This window comes from Rana temporaria, chromosome 6, assembly GCF_905171775.1.
Source record: "Rana temporaria chromosome 6, aRanTem1.1, whole genome shotgun sequence".
In the NCBI taxonomy this organism is placed as follows: domain Eukaryota; kingdom Metazoa; phylum Chordata; class Amphibia; order Anura; family Ranidae; genus Rana; species Rana temporaria.
The window spans coordinates 159,354,037-159,371,129 of NC_053494.1; the positions used below are offsets into that span (position 1 = coordinate 159,354,037).

Sequence of the window (17,093 nt, forward strand, 5' to 3'; positions counted from 1 at the left end):
AACAGAGCCCAGCGAGCTTGACGGGGTCTCAGGCGTTGTGAAAGGACTGCCCCTGTGGCTACTTCTGAGGCATCAACCTCCAAGATGTATGGCAAGGCAGGATCAGGATGTTGAAGAATGGGTGCAGAGGTAAACAATGACTTCAGTCTCTCAAAAGCATTTTGGGCTTCGGAGGGCCACTGGAAGCGCATATGTAAGCGGGTTACCTGAGTTATGGGTGAGATGATGGAAGAAAAGTTCCTTATAAATCTTCTATAGAAGTTTGCAAAGCCCACAAACCTTTGTACCCCTTTCTTATCCGATGGAGTTGGCCAATCCAGGATTGCCTGCACTTTCTGTGGATCCATAGCTATACCACCAGTGGAGATGATCAGTCCAAGGAATTGTATTGATTTCTTTTCAAAGTCACACTTTTCCGCTTTCACATAAAGTCCGTGTTTTCTTAGTGTAAGCAGCACTGTTTTTACATGTGTCCGGTGAAGCTCCAGAGTATCCGAAAATATGAGGATGTCATCCAGGTAGATGATGACGAAGTAGTCAAGATATTCCCGAAAAATATCATTTACGAAGTGCTGAAATGTTGCCGGAGCGTTACAGAGCCCAAAGGGCATCACGAGATACTCGAAGTGTCCGAATCTCGTTCTGAATGCTGTCTTCCATTCATCGCCCTCACGAATACGAACAAGGTTATAGGCACCCCTGAGGTCGAGTTTGGTAAATACTTGGGCCGTACGGAATCTCTGGAAAAGTTCAGGAACTAGTGGCAGTGGGTAGCGGTTCTTTATGGTGATTTTATTTAGCTCCCTATAGTCCACGCATGGTCTTAAAGTCTTGTCTTTCTTTTCGACAAAGAAAATGCCGGCACCGGCAGGAGAGGAGGAGGCTCTGATGAAGCCTTTAGCCAAGTTTTCATCGATGTATTGTCGCAGAGTTCCTAATTCCATTTCCGAGAGAGGGAATATTCGTCCAAATGGAATCTCGGCCCCTGGAAGTAATTCTATCGGACAGTCATATGGCCGATGTGGTGGTAGGACATCGGCTTTTCTTTTATCAAAGACGTCCAGGAATTCTTGGTATGCCTGGGGTACATTCTGGTTAGTGATAGATACAGGGTGGACTGTCAAGCAACTGGTAGTGTCTCTGGGTTCAGGAATGAGGCAATGCTGCTGGCAATAAGGAGAGGTGAACAGGACTTCCTTCTTGATCCAATTGATCTGAGGGTTGTGGGCTTGGAGCCACGGAATTCCTAAGATAACTGGGGACATAGGCGAACTTAGAGCGTCAAAACGTATGAATTCCTGATGACCATCAGGAGTGGTTATAAGGAGAGGGATGGTCTCTTGGGTAACAAGGCCAGAACTAGGCAATGTGCCATCTGCCAGGTGAACTTCCAGCCCCCGTTTCTTGTGGAGAAGGGGCAACTTAAGGTTTCTCGCTAGGTTCAAGTCCACAAAGCAGCTGCATGCTCCAGAATCTATTATGGCCTGCAGTCGGATCTCCTCTTTTCCAAACTGCAGTGTGATGGGGAGAACTAGGTGTGCAGGAGAGGCTCCAGAGACCTGGAAATACACAGAAGGGTAGGAAAGTGGCTTTTTGGGCCTTCTGGGGCAATTACACAAAAAATGTCCGCTACCTCCACAGTAGAGGCAGAGCCTAGATTGCATACGATGACGCCTTTCATCCGGGGTTAACGGGGAACGTAGCAGGCCGACTTGTCTAGGAACTGGGGTAGAGGTACTGGTGGGCACAGGCACTGGAGAAGGGAAAACGTTAGGCGGCACCATGGCAGGCCTGGAGAACTGAGTTTGTTCGGACTGTCTCTCCCGTAGACGTCGGTCCAGCTGGATGGATAACTGGATAAGATCCTCAAGTGTAGTGGGGACCCCAATCCTGGCCAGCTCGTCTTTGAGAGACTCGGAAAGTCCTAAGCGAAACTGGTGTTTGAGGGCTGCCTCATTCCAGCCTGTGTCTGTAGACCACCGACGGAAGTTGACGGTATAGTCCTCCACTGGTTGACTACCCTGCTGTAATGAATGCAGAGCGGCTTCGGCGGTGGCTGTACGCTGGGGGTCCTCATAGAGTTGTGCCATAGCTGCCAGGAATGTGTCCACTGTGTTAATGACTGGACTCTTTTGCTCCCATAAACTGTGGGCCCAGGTCTGGGGTTCATCGGACAGTAGGGAGATGAGGAACCCGACCTTAACAGTTTCTAAAGCAAAAGTCCGGGGCTGCAATGCTATATACAACAGGCAGGCATTCTTGAAGGATCGAAACTTTTTCCGATCCCCGGAAAATCGTTCAGGGATGGGAACTCGGGGTTCTGGAGGAGGGAACACCATCGTAGAAGCCACAGAGGGGTGTGCGTGGGCGGAGCTGGTAGAAGTTGGAACTGGGTCCGCAGAAGCAGATGATTCTGACAGGTGTTGCAGCCTATCCTCCAGCTGGAGGTATCCTTCTTGTAGTGTCTGGATTGCTTGGGTCAGAGTAGTGGCCTGTTGACACAAAGCCTCTAACGGGGACGCATCTCTGCCGGCCTCAGACATGGCTGGATTGTACTGTCACGTCTCTGATGTGAGGCCGAGTGGCAGAGAGGGTGCCCCTTGCGGCTAAGTGCAGCGCTCCCCTGGGAGTGATACAGGGGATACGGTGCCCAAAGGTGCACGGGTTGCCAGTAGTGCTGCAACAGGCTGTTAAGCAGAATGTAGCTGGGGTGCGCTGGGTAGTAATGTCAGTAGCCGTGCAACAGGAAGTCCTGAGTAGGCGTATGCAGGATAAACCAGGAGCAGGGTTCGCAGCCAGGCCAGAGGTCATATACCGGGAGACAGTCCAAGAGCAAACAGGAGCAAGCCGGGTCATAAACAGTGGGCAGTGGATCGAAGAATAGTCAGCCAAGCCAAGGTCAGAGCGAGGAGATAATCGGGATCACAGGTCAGGCCAAAAGCAGAGATCAAGTCAGGAGTTACAAGGTAAACAGACACAGGAAGCTGACGACAATCCAGCAATTTGGATCAGACAGTGGCAGCCTTTTATAGGCCAGCAGGAGGAGGATCTTCCTGTCACATGATGTGTCTCTGGTGGCCATTTCTTCTACTGGCAAGATTGCCAGTACTTCCACGGTCATTTCCCTGACGCAGCCTTCGGCCATTTCTTCTACTGGCAAGATTGCCAGTACTTCCACGGCCATTTCCCTGACAAAAGGTTACACAATAAGTGCCAAAGGGCCACAGGTTTGGCACCATGAAATTGGAGTATACTTCGAGCTCAAGAGATGTATGAGGATTCGACTGAATTTTCCATTGAAATACCGTATCATCAGTACAGGTGCCAGTGTAACCAGAATTAGTATTTCAGAATTAGAATTAGTATTTCAGAATTAGAATTAATATTTCAGTTATGAGAGAGATAGTTAAAGGGGTTGTAAAGGTTATTTTTTTTATTTTCTAATTAGGTTCTTTTAAGCTAGTGCATTGTTGGTTCACTTACCTTTTCCTTCGATTTCCTTTCTAAATGTTTTTTTTTCTTTGTCTGAATTTCTCACTTCCTGTTCCTCCTCTGTAAGCTTGCCCCCATCATCTGAGCCATTCTGGCTGGGAGTTAGTCAGCATGCTCGCTCCCTCCCTTGGGACTATATCCCTGTGGGGAGACGATGTGTACGTTCACAGGCACGGGAGGCAGAGAATCCGTGGGCGTGTCTAAGATGCTGTAGCTCTACCTCCCGTGCCTTGTTATTGTACTGAATGACCATCTAAGCAGCACAGCCCGCCTTAACTCCACCCCCTTATTTGCTGCATTGAGAGTTATGTGACACGGGGCAAAACGCGGCACTGCGCATGCGCGATGACGCTAAGCCTCAAGGGAATTGTAGTTCCTTTGATGCCGTGACGTAGCTTTAGTGAACGCGCTCCTAAACCTGGGAGTTGAAGAGATAATCAAGAGAGGGAACGAGGAAGTGGAGAAATAGCATACTTATTTAGCAGGTAACTACGGTAAATATTTTAAGCAGAAATAACAACTATATTGACTATCTATATAGCACAGAGATCACATATTGGCTAAAACCTTTTTACCTTTACAACCCCTTTAAAGTGGAGGTTCACCCAAAAAACAATTTTTTTAACATTAGATTGAGGCTCGTTTAGTCAAGGGGAATCGGGTGTTTTTTTTACAATCGAAGCCGTACTTACCGTTTTAGAGATGCATCATCTCCGCCGCTTCCGGGTATGGGCTGCGGGACTGGGTGTTCCTACTTGATTGACAGGCTTCTGACAGGCTTTCCGACGGTCACATACATCGCGTCACGATTTTCCGAAAGTAGCCGAATGTCGGTGCGCAGGCGCCGTATAGAGCCGCACCGACGTTCGGCTTCTTTCGGCTACTCGTGATGCGATGTATGCGACCGTCGGAAGCCTGTCAATCAAATAGGAAGGCCCAGTCCCGAAGACCATACCCGGAAGCGGCGGGGGAAGATCGCTCTCTAAAACGGTAAGTACTGCTTCGATTTTAAAAAGACTACCCGATTCCCATAGACGAAATGAGCATCAATCTAATGTTAAAAAAAAAAAAATTCGGGTGAACTCCCGCTTTAATGCATACACCAACTGGCTCCCCATATTCCAATAAGAACCTGGAAGTCAGATCTTCTCTAAGGGCCTATTTCTATCTATGCATGTGCGTAGAGGTGCAGATTTTGTAGCATTAATCAGGTGCATTGCCTGGTAACCATGTGTCAGTGTGCGTTTCCTTTGCATTGATGGACGTTTTGAGTGGACAGCCATTGGCCAAGGCTTGTTAATACACGTTGCCAGCACATCAAAGCGCATGTTTGATAATGTACTATTAACTTCTATGGGCCGCCCAATGCACTAAAACACATTGCAGCTCTGAGATGGGAACATAGGGCCAGATCCTCAAAAGGGATACGCCGGCGTATCTTTGGAACTGATCCACAGAATCCAAGAGATAGACAGAAGATCCGACATGTGTAAGGGACTTACACTGCCGGATCTTAGGATGCAGTACCGCATCCGCCGCTGGGGGCATTTTGCGTCGAAATGCCGCCTCGGGTATGCAAATTAGCACTTACGGAGATCCACAAAGCTTTTCAGCTTCGTTTTTTCTCCGTAAGTTTTAGTTTGCAATCGTAAAATTAGGGCTGCTTTTACAAAGTGTAAACTGTTTACACCTTGTAAAAGCAGGCCCTTCTGTCCAGCGACGCGTTTTTTTTTTTGTTTTACATTTTTTTTTTTCGCCGACGCAACTTTATTGACCCGGCACGATCCACAAAGCTTGGCGTGACGTAATTTCGCGCTATGCACGTTGGGAAAATGACGTCACGAGCATGCGCAGTACGGCCGGCGCGGGAGCGCGCCTAATTTAAATGGGAATCGCCCCCATTTGAAGAGGAACGCCTTGCGCCGGCGGAATTTAAGTTACACAGCCGAAAATTTCAAGGTAAGTGCTTTGTGGATCGGGCACTTAGATAGAAATTTTAAGGCAGTGTAACTTAAATGGGAATTTTTACATTACGCCAGATCTTTGTGGATCTGGCCCATACACTTTTTTATTTTGAGGAGGTTTGAGACATGAATTTTAGCGCATTGCAACGTGTGTGTTAAAGCACGACAGTGCAAATAGGCAATGAATTGTTTTAAACACGGCTTCCTATTGCCGTTTAGTTGTTTTAGAGTGACTCCAATGTTCTTTCTTAATTGTGCTTTATAAAATAAATGAAAACATTCAGCAGAAACAATAAGGCACCCATGAAAAGGCATCTGAAAATGGCCCCAGCCACATGCTTCCTTGCAACCATATGTGTATGATTAACACACCATTAGTCTTCAGACATGTACATACCTATATCATTAGTTATTTATTTTTTGTAGCTTTTGTGTTGCAGGGGCACAACATTTTCTCCAACCTGTCATCGCACCAGTACAGCGACCTCATGCAGCTTCTGAAGCAGTCCATCCTTGCCACGGATATCACACTTCATTTTGAGTATGTATGCACATTTTACTGTAGTCATAATGAATGTCTCCATGTTATAAATATTAAACACAAGGCAAAACTTTTCTTTTAGTTTTGGATAGAGTGGAGAGGGATTAGGAGACTTTTCAGGTTTTTATTGATGTCCGTGACCTCCTAGGGAGATTCATCCTCTCTATATGTCATGTTTACCATTATCACTGAAAGTATAGGATAATTCTACATTTTGGGTTGTCCCCAGAACAAGAATAGAAGGAAAATCTTCCAATGAGGGCCCTAGTTCTGGTGATCCTGGTGAGAACCAGGGATTCAAATAGTGAAAGGCCGTCACCCGAGAATTAAATTCAAATAAAAAGTTCTTTATTACATACTCATCAAGATACAAAGTTGTCCTATCCCTAAAGCCTCATACACACAATCGCATTATCCGACAGGAATTGTGTGATGACAGGTTGTTGGCGGAAAATCCGATCATTTGTACGCTCCATCAAACAATTGTTGTTGGATTTTCCGTGGACAAATGTGGGATAGCATGCTTTACAATTGTCTGCCAACAATTGTGTGTTGTCGGATTTTCTGATCGTGTGTACACAAGTCCAAAGTACCAGTGGTGTATTTAGGTTTTGTGCTGCCCTAGGCCTGACTAAACTCGTGCTCCCCCTAATTTAAATATTACCAACCCCTTCCTGTCAAGGCCACACCCCTTTCTGTTTAAGTCCCACCCTAGACCCGCCCCACTTTTCGAGTGGGGACACTAGTTCTGAGGGCCTGGGGGGGCAATGGATTCCCTTAATTTGCAGGGATTTCCTCTCACTTCCTGTTTTGCTATGGGGCAGGGAGTGAAGGGAAATTTCTGCAATTGGACATGGATGGTAAAAAATAAACTGACAGGGGCAGTGCGGCCGCTTTATGGGGGCGCTGGACTAATTTGCCTCTCAGCCCAATCCGATCCAGAGGGCAGCCATCACAAATTTTGGGGCCCCTTACACAGCTTAAGGCAGGGCCCCCCTGGAGCAGGAAAAAAAACTGTGTATTCTCTTCTCTCCTGACGCAAGATAATAAGCGTAAGTGGGGGGCCCTGGGGACGATCGGGCTCCATACAGGTGTAATGCAAAAAAAAAAATGGAGGGGGGCAGGCCAGGTCTGTAAGGGGCCCTGGGGACCATTGAGTCCCTTACATCTGTAATGCAAAAAAAAATGCCTGTACCCCCCTGATGGCAGCCCTGCCGGCCCATAAGACTGGCACTACACTAACAGTGTAGCACAAGTCGGCGGGGACACTTTCCGTGCTGCCCCCCTGCAAAGTGCTGCCCTAGGCCTGGGCCTTGTTGGCCTAGGCCAGGATACAGCGCTGCAAAGTACAAACACGCATGCTCAGAAGCAATGCTCACCATAACACTACATTAGCAGAAGTTACCCAAAGGGGTTGGGCTAAAGAGCTGAAAAACCATGTCGTTACGTGTTTGGTTGGCCGACAATTCTTTGCCGTTTGTATGCAATACAAGTTCTTGACCAACGCCCTTCGGACAAAAGTCCTAAGCTTTGTCCGCAGAAAATCCGATCGTGTGTATGAGGTCTTAGTGTAAAGCCTCGTACACACGATTTGTTTGTTGGCAGGGGATTGTCTGTTGACAGACAAATCTTACCGTTAGTACGCTCCTTTTGACAGTTTTTGGTCAACAAATGTTGGATGACAGGCTTGATGTCTGATTTTCGTATGGTCAGTACACAAATCCATCACACAAAAGTCGAAAGTGCAAACACGCATTTTCAGATTCAATGCTCACCAAACACAAAATTAGCAGAAGGGGCCCAAAAGGGTGGTGCTTAGGAACTGAAATTCCTCATAGTACGTTACTACGTTCGTGTTTGTGGCAAGACAATTGTGTACCGTTAGTATGCAAGACAAGATCCTGGCACACGCCCTTTTGCCATAAATCAGACGCTCGGTTGGCCAACAATCGTACCGTGTGTACGAGGCTTAAGGGTAGAAATGCATCAGCATCTGTTGTGTATAGAATCCCTTTGTATCCCAATGGGTATGTAATGAAGAACTTTGTATTTAATTCCTGGGTGCAGACCTTTCATTTTTTTAATACATACCTGTATGTGGGCAGCCTGTCTAGCTGTGGTCTTGGCACAGGTGGACCTTTTCTATATCCTAGAAGTAATATAGGGGTTGCAGCACCACACTTTGTTGTTATGGATTCTGACGACCAGGCATTCCCTTACTTTGGATGGGTTTCCTCTCACTTCCTGTTTTGACTATTGCAAAGGAAGTGAGGGGAAACTTCCCCAATGGGACACATATGGCCAACAACTCGACAGGAGTTAACCCTCCCTTACTCTATTCAAAATAAAAAAAGTTTTCCTATGGTTGTACATTTTTTGAAAAGAACGTGTTGCTTTTAAAATTGTATTCATTAATTGTCTTGATGTAAATTATGACTTTTTTTTTTTTTAATATGTATTGTCAAAAAAAATTTTTTTTTGAGCTATGCTATTCTATGGACTAACTGACTATCAGTTGAGAATCTGGCCTTCAGTGTAGGGCATTCTTCAGAAGTGACCATTCCTTTTCCTCCAGCTGGTGCAGTAAATAAAATAAGTGGTGTCAGGAAGTGGAGAGACTGAGCAGGCAGCTGAAGTTGAATATCCAGGTTTTAATGTAGATTAACATAGATTTATTGGGACTTTAGATATAACACTGTATTATGGGGCTCTATAAATGTGTTTGCTGCTTTATTACAAGCACAACCATCATTTGCCTGTAAAGGTTAACATTTATCTGCTTAATGTTTACATTGAAGCCTGTGTAGAGGTGACATTTTGTTAACCACTTCCTTACTGGGCACTTAAACCCCTTCCTGACCAGAGGATTTTTTGCGATTCGGCACTGCGTCGCTTTAACTGACAATTGCGCGGTCATGCGACGTGGCTCGAAAACAAAATTAACGTCCTTTTTTCCCCACAAATAGAGCTTTCTTTTGGTGGTATTTGATCACCTCTGCGGTTTTTATTTTTTGCACTATAAACAAAAATAGAGCGACAATTTTGAAAAAAAAAAAATATTTTTACTTGTTGCTATAATAAATAGCTCAATTTTTTTTTTTTACGTTTTTTTTTTATCCTCAGTCTAGGCCGATACGTATTCTACATATTTTAAGTAAAAAAAAAAAAAAAAAATCGCAATAAGCGACTGGTTTGCGCAAAAGTTATAGCGCCTACAAAATAAGGGACAGAATTATTATTATTATTTTTTTTTTTTTATTAGAAATGGCGGCGATCTGCGATTTTTATTGGGACTGCGACGTTATGGCGGACACATCGGACACTTTTGACACGTTTTTGGCGCCATTCACATTTATACTGCAATCAGTGCTATAAATATGCACTAATTACTGTATACATTTTTTTTTTACTAGAAATGGCGGCGATCTGCGATTTTTATTGGGACTGCAACGTTATGGCGGACACATCGGACACTTTTGACACATTTTTGGCGCCATTCACATTTATACTGCAATCAGTGCTATAAATATGCACTAATTACTGTATAAAATTTTTTTTTTACTAGAAATGGCGGCGATCTGCGATTTTTATTGGGGACTGCGACGTTATGGCGGACACAATCGGACACCTTTTGACACATTTTTGGCGCCATTCACATTATACTGCAATCAGTGCTATAAATATGCACTAATTACTGTATAAATGTGACTGGCAGGGAAGGGGGTTAACACTAGGGGTGAGGAAGGGGTTAAATGTGTATCCTAAATTAGTGTTCTAACTGTGGGGAGGGGGGGTGAACTGGGGGGGTGACCGATCTGTGTCCCTATGTACAAGAGACACAGATCCGTCTCCTCTCTCCCCTGACAGCACCGCTGTCTGCGAGAGCCGGGAATGAGAGATGATCTCATATGTAAACATATGAGATCATCTCTCATTGGCCGCACAGATCGCCTAGGAAACGGCCGCTTCGATTGGCCGTTCACGGCGATCTGTGACTGGCTGTGTCCAAGGGACACGGCCAGCACAGCAGTTCCCCGCGCGCGCTCCCGAGCGCGCAGCGGGGAACGCGAAAAGGGGCGGCCGTAAAAACACGGCCTCCTAGAGAAGTAGAGCCACCCGGCGGCCGTATATAGTCGTACGGCCGTCGGGAAGTGGTTAATAGCACTACCTTGCAGTGCAGACTATTACAGGCCACTATACAGGGCTACAAGCTGCATAGGGTGCACAGAATTGCCTTAGGTGGCTGAAATAAAGTATATACACAATATTATCAAAAGTATTGGGACACCTGTCTATAACAGCTTCACTCTTCTGGAAGGCTGTCCACAAGTTTAGGAGTGTGTCTATGGGAATGTTTGACCATTCTTCCAGAAGTGCATTTGTGAGGTCAGGGCAGGTGATGTGTTTGAGAAGGCCTGGCTCGCAGCCTTCAGCCCTAATTCATCCCAAAGGTATTCTATCGGGTTGGGGTCAGGACTCTGTGCAGGCCAGTCAAGTCCTTCACCTCAAACTCACTCATCCATGTCTTTATGGACCTTACTTTGTGCACTGGTGCACAGTCATGTTGAATCAGGAAGGGGCCATCCCCAATCTGTCCCACAACAGAAGCATGAAATTGTTTTAAAAATTGTCTAAAAAACAACCCCACGCCATAATCCCCCCTCCACCAAATGATTTGGACCAGTGCATAAATGGGCTTCTGGAAGAATGGTCAAACATTTCCATAGACACACTTCTAAACCTTGTGGACAGCCTTCCCATTAAGCCCTGTACACACGATCGGTTTGTCCTGATGAAAACGACCGATAGACCTTTTTCATCGGACAAACCGTTCGGTGTGTTGGCCCCATCGGTTTGTTTTCCATTGGTAAAAAAAAATAGAACATGTTTAAAATTTTCCTATGGATAAAAAACTGATAGAAAAAAAATGATCGTCTGTGTGGAACTCCATCGGAGAAAAATCCACGCATGCTCAGAATCAAGTCGACGCATGCTCGGAAGCATTGAACTTAATTTTTTCTCGGCTCGTTGTAGTGTTGTACGTCACTGCGTTCTTGATGGTTGGAATTTCAGACAACATTTGTGTGACCATGTGTATGCAACACAAGTTTGAGCCAAAATTCTGTCTGAAAAAAAGCCACAGTTTTCTTGTTGGAGTTTCCAATCGAGTGTTTACGCGGCATTACTTTTTCATTAAATAGAACGCATATTCTGCTTTTCTTTCTTCAGATAGAACAGATCCATGGTCATAGCTTTCCTTAAGTTTATTTCTAAATTAAATGTACAAAAACATCTTTGAGCTGCTAAGGTGAACTTACACTATAACTGATACTACAAGCATGTGTTTCCTTTTACGTAATTCTTTTTACTATAAATCACTGCGGTAACATACTGCTGAATGGCAGAAAATGAGTATTGATTAGTATTTACTTGATGGATTAGAGGACATGCATGGAAGTATTTTAATTAGCCCTTGATGTAATAATATTGGCTTCATTTAAAAGGACTGTAACCAGTGTCTAGCCAAAGGCCTATGGGAGAACAATGTAGATCTAAACCAGGAGCCCCCCAGGCATGTGCAAATTCAGCGTTCTATTGAAAAAATATATTTGTAATCTGTGTGGTGCATTGTGCAATGATGCCATCAAAGTTCCACAAATGATACACCTTTGATGTCAAAGAAAGAAAAGATACACTATTGTATATTGACCTAATAAGTATGTTTACTTAAAAGAGATATTTCAGTTTAAAATGGAGTCAGTGTGGGTGGAGCCATTTATCCCTTGGGGGAATGTTTTACCTTATGTCACTAGTATCATGTTTTCTGCTTTATTTTCTGTTGCCTTCATCATAATCATGAACCATTATCATTATGTCAGTGAAAAGACTTATGTATAGCAAAGACTTTTCATCATGTTTTTCGTTTTAGTTTATTTTTATGATTAGGAGAAACCTAAAAACCTCCAGCTGAGGCTCTGATCTAGGGCCCACAGCCAACTGAGCCCATATCACTCATGGGTAAGTGTATGAGAACTTGTATTAACACGTTACATGTCAAGGCAATGATACATGTATGAAACATCTGACAGGAAGGAAAGCTAGCCATAGCCCTCATTCAACCTGAGGACTGCAGTTGTACCCAGTGGTGTATTTTGGTTTTGTGCTGCCCCTAGGCAAGACTAAAAACAGGCAGCCCCCATCTAAATTTGTCCCATCCCAGCTGCTTTAAAATTGCGCACACCTGTGTAACGGCGGCAAACTACGGAAATTTTACTATGCATAGGCGACGCTTTAAAAGCCTTTACAGGTTACCACTTTAGATTTACACAGGAGATCTGGTGCTAGAATTACTGCCCATGATCTGGCGTTCGCGGTGATACTTTGCATGTGTGGATGATTCCTTTTGCGTGGCATGCAAGGACTGACAAGTGCGTTCACCTTTGCATACGAGGATGGAGGCACTTTTTTTGTAATTATTGTTTATTTTAATTTTATTTTTTAACGCTTTAATGTAAACATCTATGTGACAGCAATAGGCAGTGACAGGTACTCTTTATGGATAGATCTGGGGTCTATAAGACCCAAGTCCCACCTATGCCCTTAAAAGCATTTAAAAAACACTGATCTTGGATCTAGGTTTCAAAATGGCGCTGATGTTTCCCGAGTAAACCGTGATGTCATCGCTTCCGGTTTACTGTTATGAACAACCAAGCAAAGCTGTCGGCCAGTCGCTCAGGTCTCCCAGTGGGACAGGAGAACCGTGGAAGGTGTAGGTGGAGGGGACGTCCCCTCCCACTGCTTGTAATAGCTATAGAGCGGCTAGTAAGCTGCTCCAATTGCTATTACAAGAGAGCCAACCGCCAGCTCTAAAAAATTATATCTGGCCAGCGGCAGGCATCATCCTTGTACAAATGCCGCCCCCTACAAAATGCCACCCCAGGCAAACGCCTTGTATGCTTCATGGTAAATGCACCCCTGGTTGTACCTAGGATCTCCCTCCTTAACGTTTCACCCAATACATGCTTGATTACAACTCATATGATCAAGCCCTTACTGGGTAAAATGTTAGAGAGCGGCAATCCTAGGAAGGGCTTCAATGTGCTTTGTCTGAGTTTAATAAAGTTGGATGTGATCTGATGTCATCGGTGTGTGACTTCTTCCTTTCCTACTGAGTTTATAGAGTATGGTTGGACCCACTTTGGTCAACACCTGAAGTTCGAGGCAAAGACTTTCCATACAGGTCTGGATCAGTGACATCTCTTACGGGTGCGCGATTGTTGAATACAATAACTGACAGTGCAGGCTTCTCCATATCCATTGATGGAGCAATCAATTGATTTCTCTTTTTCAGCCTGCAGGCTGAATGAGAGAAATCAAAAATTCTATGGTTAGCTTTCCTGCCTGCCAGATGTTTCATACATGTATCATTGCCCTGACATGTACTGGTAATATGCTAAAAACAATTCTCATACACTTATCTACGACTGATATGAGCTCAGTTAAAAGTGGGTCCTAGATCAGAGCCTCTGCTGGAGCTTTTTGTTGCTGCTGTCAACAGTCAGAAGGTGTGTTTAGGCAGAAGTATTGATTAGTTGACAGTGACAAGCTAATGCCGAGTACATACGAACCGCAAATCGGTCAGGTTCAGCTGTAACCAGCCGACATTCAGTGTTTACATGTGTCTGTCCGACTGAAGCCAGTCTAATGACCAGCTTTTGTTGAAGGGCATTGTTGGAAAACTAGAATCTGATTAGCGCTTGCAGCCAATGGCTGTAAGCGCCGATCAATGTATTCTGGTGTGTGTGGGGAACTCCCCCTGTCAAAATACAATAGCACAGCGGGGGAAATCGTTGCACTAACATCGCTTGTGTTAGTACATCGATCTGTCAGCCCACTGGGTTGAGCAAAAAATAGAAACCTAGAGTGTGTACCAGGCTTTAATTCTAGGATCCCCAGCTGTGCTAGGGCATTGACTAGCCAGCTTTTGGAGCAATTTCAAAGGCACATTGCAAGTGAATAGAAAGTTATTTATGAGGAGGAAAACACTGTAAATATTGGGGGTTTCTCATCTTTTATCGGCAATTTTATAAAAAAAAAACATTTGCTGTTTTAGATAATAAGGAAGAGTTAGAATGTCTGTTGTTTTTTTTGTTTCCGTCTGTATACTGGCTTGGGGACTCACATTTTGTCCCGGTGACCACTGTCGCCATTTTAGGAGGTGGTGGAAAATCTACATTTTTCTAGCTATAGTCACCAGAACAGAAGGTGAGGGGGAATGTTGCAATGGGGATGCATATTCCAGTGAAATCTATAAGCGGATTTCCCCTCAAGTTGGAGAGCTTGCCACTCTCTTTTGTATTTGAAGGCCAGGTAGTGAAGGCAAATTTCCCTCATAGGTCACACAGAAAACAAAAGCTGATAATGGATTTGAACCCTTCCCTACTGTATCTAAAACTGAAAAAGGTTTGGCTTTACATACACTTTGAAACAGTACTAAACCCTTCTATTCTTAACAGTCAAGGGAGATGCCATCTTAGCCTCAGTTTGATCAGCATTTTCTATGATGCTGCAAAAGTAATTAGTTAAGGCACCAGCCATTTGACAGTTTGATTAAGAACACAGAAAACTGTGATAGTTATTCATGGCATGCCTTGGGAAACTGTTAAATAAATGGGTTTAGTTGCGCTTTAACCTAAAGTAAAATACTATTTTAAAGGGTGTAAAAATAAAGGGGAACTAAACTCAAGGTAACACTTCCACCTGAACAATTTTTCCCCAGGGCAGAGCATTGTCCACATGAGGGGTAATAAACAGTCTGCTTACTGACAACCCAGAGTGAAGGTGCTAGTACAATAGGCATGTGCATTTCGTTTTGTTCCGAATCAAAATTCGGACGAATTTTTCATTATTCGGACATTCAGATGCATACGAATTCCCGAATTGTAATATAACGAACGTTTTTGAATCGAAAACCCGCGGACGAAATTCGATCGAATTCGAAAACAAATTCTATTCGACTCGAATTTGAAAACAAATTCTATTCGAATCGAATTTGAAAACAAATTCGAATGAAAATTGAAAGCAAATTTGAATCAAAATCTAAAAAACATAAATCGATTTCTAAAAAAGAATCCAATAAAATAGAATATAAAATAATAAAACAATAGAATGAAAATCAAAGAATAGTAAAGAACAGAATGGAATTTAATAGAATGTAATCAAATACAATAGAATATGACCTGGCTTCTTCTATCTATCTTCTATCTATCTATCTTCCATTTTCTGAAATTCATATAGAATGAACTCAAATTCGAATAGAAAAATATTAGAAGAGTAGAATAATAAATATATATATATATTTTTTATTCTACTCTATTCTACTATTTTCTATTCGAATTGAGTTCATTCTATATGAATTTCGAATTTCAGAAGATGGTTATATATATATATATATATATATATATATATATATATATATATATATATATATATATATATATATATGTATATATATATATATATATATATATATATATATATATATATAAATAATTTTATATATATATATATATAATTACATTTATATATATAACCATCTTCTGAAATTCGAAATTCATATAGAATGAACTCAAATTCGACTAGAAAAATTATTAGAATAGAGTAGAATAAAATATATATATATATATATATATATATATATATATATATATATATATATATATATATATATATATATATATATATATATTATTATTCTACTCTTCTAATATTTTTCTATCGAATTTGAGTTCATTCTATATGAATTTCGAATTTCAGAAAATGGAAGATAGATAGAAGATAGATAGAAGAAACCAGGTCATATTCTATTGTATTTGATTACATTCTATTAAATTCCATTCTGTTCTTTACTATTCTTTGATTTTCATTCTATTGTTTTATTATTTTATATTCTATTTTATTGTATTCTTTTTTAGAAATCTATTTATATATTTTAGATTTTGATTCAAATTTGCTTTCAATTTTCATTTGAATTTGTTTTCGAATCGAATTGTTTTTGAATTCAATTCGAATAGAATTTGTTTTCGAATCCGATTGAAATATTATCGAATCCGGTCGAAATATTTTCGAATCCGACCAGATTTTTCGAAATTCGGTCGAAAATGAACGAATTCCAAAAACGAATTTAACACATGTAACGAATCTAACTTAACGAAATTAATAAATAACAAATTAAAACGAAACTAAACAAATTTTTCCCTTTTGCACATGCCTATAGTACAACTCATCTGCAAATACTGTACATAGAAAAGGAAAAGACCTGGAATACGCAGCACTTCTTCAACCTTTGTTGCACCCTCTTATAAAACATCACAGACAGTGTGGGCTACAGCTGAAAGTCAATGGCCCAGATTCAAGAAGCACTTGCGCCCGCGCAACCATAGGTTGCGCGGCGCAAGTGCTTACTTGCTCTGGTGTAACGAGTGCTCCTGATTCAGGAACCTCGTTACACCGAATGCAGCCTAGGATCTGACAGACATAAGCTTCCTTATGCCTTCACATCCCAGGCTGCATTCTTGCGTTGGCCGCTAGGGGGCGCGGCCATTGTGATCGGCGTATAGTATGCAAATTGCATACTACCACCGATTCACAAAAGTTGCGCGGGCCCTGGGCACGCAAGGTACGGAGCTTCCGTACGGCAACTTTAGCGCAAGGTTGCTCCTGCTATAGCAGGGGCAACCTATGCTAAAGTATAGCTGCGCTTCCCGCTCGTGAAATTTTAATTTCACGTCGGTTACGTAAGTGATTCGTGAATGGCGCTGGACGCCATTCACGTTCACTTAGAAGCAAATGACGTCCTTGCGACGTCATTTGCCGCAATGCACGTCGGGAAAGTTTCCCGACGGAGCATGCGCTGTTAGCTCGGCGCGGGAGCGCGCCTAATTTAAATGATTCCCGCCCCCCGGCGGGATCATTTACATTAGGCGCCCTTACGCAGGGCTAATTAGCATAGCGCCCCGCGCAATTTACGGAGCTACTGCTCCGTGAATCGCTGGGCAAATCGAAATATTTGCGTGGGCGCAGAGAAAAATCTTTGC

The 17,093-nt window shown here is 43.0% G+C and overlaps 1 protein-coding gene across 1 annotated transcript in view; it reads left to right on the forward strand.

Annotated features, from left to right (window-relative positions):
• Window positions 1–17,093, forward strand: part of PDE11A (phosphodiesterase 11A) — a 721,237-nt gene that overhangs the window by 603,267 nt on the left and 100,877 nt on the right. Inside the window, exon 15 of the mRNA XM_040357670.1 lies at window positions 5,897–5,997. Within this exon, the coding sequence (XP_040213604.1) occupies window positions 5,897–5,997 (101 nt within the window). The remainder of the gene's footprint in view (window positions 1–5,896; window positions 5,998–17,093) is intronic.